General features: G+C 44.1%; 1 protein-coding gene across 4 annotated transcripts in view; it reads left to right on the top strand.

The window, feature by feature from the left end:
• The window catches only part of LOC116101602 (zinc finger protein 501-like), a 21,952-nt gene that overhangs the window by 5,057 nt on the left and 12,224 nt on the right, over positions 1-4,671 (top strand). For 2 of the 4 annotated variants that reach the window (XM_031385268.1, XM_031385267.1), the window contains exons 2-3: positions 2,196-2,272; positions 3,672-3,863. In XM_031385268.1, the coding sequence (XP_031241128.1) occupies positions 3,812-3,863 (52 nt within the window). In that variant the 5' untranslated portion in view covers positions 2,196-2,272; positions 3,672-3,811. Of the gene's footprint in view, positions 1-1,304; positions 2,079-2,195; positions 2,277-3,671; positions 3,864-4,671 lie in introns of those variants that run through there. The other 2 variants (XM_031385266.1, XM_031385269.1) reach the window with 2 other exon arrangements.

Below are 4,671 nucleotides of genomic sequence, written 5' to 3'. Positions count from 1 at the left end.
AAAAAAAAAAAAAAAAAAAAAAAGTTATTGTTGGGGGAATGCTGGGGAGGGAGAGAGATCAGATAGTTACAGGGGAATAGCTAAACAGGTAAACCGCCTGCTGTATAATCATGAGGATTAGAATTCAGAGCCTCTGAACCCACATAAAAGCCAGGTAATACAGCCCTACCTGTAACCCCAGTGCTCGAGAAGAGGAGACAGAACGTGTACAGAAAGCTGTCTTGCCTGACTAGCTAAAACAATGATGGGGAAGTCCTTGCCTCAATATATAAGGGGGAGAAGAACCATAGAAGATGCCTGATGTCAACCCTGGGGCTCTGCACATACATAGGCACATGCACTCCCTCCCTCCACATGCAGACACACACTGACACACACACAGACACACAGAAACACATGTAGACACACACAGACACACACATGCATATGGACACGTGCATACACACAAACACACACATAGACACATACAGATACACAGACACACACAGACAGACACACACATACAGACAGACATGTGCATACACACACAGACACACATACAGATACACAGACACACAGAAACACATGTAGACACACACAGACACACACATGCATACGGACACGTGCATACACACAGACACATACAGATATACAGACACACATGCAGACACACACAGACAGACACACACATACAGACAGACACACACATACAGACAGACATGTGCATACACACACAGACACACATACAGATACACAGACACATAGACACACATGCAGACACACACAGACACAAACACACAGACACACACAGGCATACCTGCATGCAGAAAACACAAGAAACAAACACACAGACACACACATGCAGACACACACAGACACAAACACACAGACACACACATGCAGACACACACAGACACAAACACACAGACATACACATGCAGACACACACAGACACAAACACACAGACACACACACAGGCACATACACAGGCGCACCTGCATGCAGAAAACACAAGAAACAAACACACAGACACACACAGGCATACACACACACATGTATATACACATGCAGACCCACACAAACACACAGACACAAACACACAGACAGACACACGTATACACACATGCAGACATACTTAGACACAAACACACACACAGAGGCACACACACATGCAGACACACATGCAGACACACACAGACACAAACAGAGACACAGACACACACAGACACAAACGGAGACACACAGATACACAAAACAGAGACACACACAGACGCACATACAGACACACACACCGACACACACATGCACAGACACACACACACAAATACAAACACACATACACACAGACACACGGACATACATACATGCAAAAAGAAGAGGAGGAGAAGAAGAAAAGAAACACCCAAGAGGAAATAAGCATTTAACTTAGAAGTTTGGAGTCAGGCATCAGCAAGGTCTGGTTTAGCTGCATTGCCTCCTGGTGGGAATGTGTGTATAGTCTCTCTCCCTCTCCTGGCATGAGAGATAGATAGCTCAGAGGGGAAAGATGCCAATAACATGACTTCAGTCCCCTGAGAGCCACATGGTGAAAGAAGAGAATCAACTACAAATTATCCTCTGACCTGTATCACACTCAGTGCCACACACACACCTACCTCCCACACAAAATAAATACGTAAAAATTAAAAAAAAATTTTTTTAAAGAGGATTGTATGTTGGGGGGCTCCACTGAAATCTCATCATTCCTCTGGGGAAGGTCAGATTAAGTTTCTAACTCTCTTGATACCATTAAACCAACATGTTGGGCTTAAAGTCCCTATGTGAGTCTGGGGAGTCCTGGAGACAGAACTGAGATTGGACCCAAGCTTTCAAACACCTCACTTTGAAACAGGATTCAAAAAAGCATGGGAATCTGGATGTTTACTAAGAGCTGTCTTTACTGAGTGCTGGCTGTATTTCAGGCACTAGAGGTAGGATGTGATTTACAGTTCTGGTTTCTTCCCTCAGTGCTTTTACATTCATAACGATCAATCTCAGAAGGATCCAAGAAAGAACCCCTAAGGAGTAATGGTATTTCTTTGAGAATGCAATGTGCCGAGGTAAATTATGGGCATGTTCAAGGCTGAGGCAAAGGGAAAGGTTTTATTAGCAGAAAATGGAGAGTTTGGGGGCCTGAGAGATGGCTCAGCAGTAAAGAGTCCTTTCTTCTCTTGCAGAAGTTTGTTCCCTGTACCCACAAATAGGATCATCACAAATGCCGATAGCTCCAGCTCCAGGGGATCCAGCACCCTCAGTAGGTACTGCATGCAAATCAATAACACATGAATACACACACACACACACACACACACACACACACACACACACACACACACGGAGCGGGGTGGGGGAGGGGATTAAGAAAAGGGAAAATTAGATGGATGCTGCTTGGATACAAAGCTCATTGGTTTTGAGAACTGACGGAGTAATTGGCATCAGCTCACCGGTAGAGAAGCTGTTATAGAAAAGTGTTCTGTCAGAGCATGTCATTATGCTGAAGGTAGGGCTCATTGCACAAATATGTGCACATATGCAAGATGTATGTAGAGCCTTGTGGAGTGGGGGATGTGGCTTCAAGAAGGAATTTCTCGTGAGACTTCAGAAAATCATATAGGAAATGCATGTCTTGGCCATCAGCCATGCATTCTTGCTTTTAAAATTTGTTGTTTGCTTACTTTGTGTGTATATGCACCTGTGCCTGCATGTGGTGCAGTGCTTCTGGAGATCAGCGAGGGCATCAGATCCTCTGGGGCTGCTCTTACAGGCAGTGGTGAGTCACTATGTGAGTTATGGAGGCTGAATTTAGGTCCTCTGGATGAGTTACTCTTAACTGTTAAGCCGTCTCTCCAGCTCTGATTTTTATAAGTGTGCACGTGCCACATGCCTAAAGAGGTCAGAGAGGACATCTTGCAGATATCAGTTCTCTCCTGCCATGTCGGATCCTGGTGTGAAGCTTATGACCTCAGGCTTGGTGGCATAAGCCTTGGTGGCACGGGTTTTTTTTTAAACCCGTGGAACCATCTTACCAGCTCCTTTCCACCTTTTCTTAAAAGGGACTTTTGTAGGGCTATCACAATGGCTCGGTGGATAGAGTCATTTGCTGCCAATCCTGACGACCTAAGTTTGATTCCCAGGATGTCCACAATGGAAAGAGAACCCTGACTCCACATGGGTGCTGTGGCACCGTTCGAAAAAAAAAATCTACAAATTCTTTATTGATCTTCTTGTGGGACTCCTAACAGTGGAAGCAGGAGCTGTCTCTGACTCTGTTGCCTACCTTTGGGACTCTTTTTCCATACTGGGTTGCCTTGTCCCGCCTTAACAGAAGAGGAGGTGCCTAATCTTACCACAACTTGATATGCCATGTCTGGTTGTTATCCATGGGGGCCAGCCCTTTTCTGAAGAGAAGTGGAGGAAGAGTGGATGGTGGGATTGGGGGAAAGAGTGAAGAGTGGGAGGACAGGAGGAAAGGGAAACTGTGGTTGGGATGTAAAAATAAATACAATTAAAATAAAAAATAGTTTAAAAAGAAGGACTCCATCTGGGCTCCAGATGGCTCTACCCTTGCCAAGCATGGAGTGTACCAGACACTCCAATGTTCATCTCATTGACCTTCTAAGAGGGAGGCTTCGCTGACATTGCTTTCCCATTAGGGACATGGAGCCTGAAGATATTACATCTCCCTGAGGCCACCGAGCTGCAGAGCTAAGATTTAAACCCATGGACCGTCTGGCTCCATAACCCTCACCTAGTAGTCCTACTTATAATCCATACAGTATTTCCTTCTCTCATCATGAAGAGAAAAAGTGTCTCAGAAGTGAAGACTAAAGCCCCAGTTAATGAAGGTAAGAGACATATGGTTTAGGAAAAGGCAGGTTTGTGTAGTGGGGACTTCCTAGACCTGACTGATGAAAAGAGTTTAGACTTGAGATGTCTTCCTCTCACTCCCCCTCACAGCCCTAAATATCTGCCCTTAGAATTCCCCTGAGGTATTATTTTGGTTAATTGTCTGTCACTGTGATAAAAACCATGATCAAGGCAACTTACAGATTTAGGTGAATGGGTGTTCTCTGAGTAATTCTTCAGGGTATCTCTGAGCTGGTAGAACACTTTCAGAGTCAAATGTTGGGATCAATTTTTTAATTTATCCACCCTTGCCCTACCATATGTATGTGTAATTGGTGGTCAGGGGATGACTTTCTGAATTCAGTTCTGCCCTTTCACCACATGAGTCCCAGGGATCAAACTCAGGTCCTTACTCCTAGAAGCCGATGCCTTTTATCTGATAAGATCCTGTTGGTCTGGCACAATAATGTCTAATGTACAGAAGATGTCACAATTAAAAGTAATATTACTTCTGCTTCCTTAGCAACCCGAGTCTTTTCCTGGAAGTGTGCTTTCCAGTTTCTGTGCTATTCAGAAAGTGACACATTCATAATCAAGTATTTGTGTATCTATTACTATATATCTAGGCATACTTTCCCATACATGGTAGCCTAAGGGTACCACTAAGGGGGCTTGGTTTACTTTTGCTAGAGTTACTCTGAACAATCAAATACCTGCCTGGAATGTAGTACGTTGGCATTTGTCCCCAATTAAACATTTCTTTCTTTCTTTCTTTCTTTCTTTCTTTCTTTCTTTCTTTCTTTCTTT

This window comes from Mastomys coucha, unplaced genomic scaffold (assembly GCF_008632895.1).
Source record: "Mastomys coucha isolate ucsf_1 unplaced genomic scaffold, UCSF_Mcou_1 pScaffold21, whole genome shotgun sequence".
In the NCBI taxonomy this organism is placed as follows: Eukaryota; Metazoa; Chordata; class Mammalia; order Rodentia; family Muridae; genus Mastomys; species Mastomys coucha.
The sequence above is the reverse complement of the archived record's forward strand: the minus strand, read 5'-3'. Positions and strand labels throughout refer to the sequence as shown.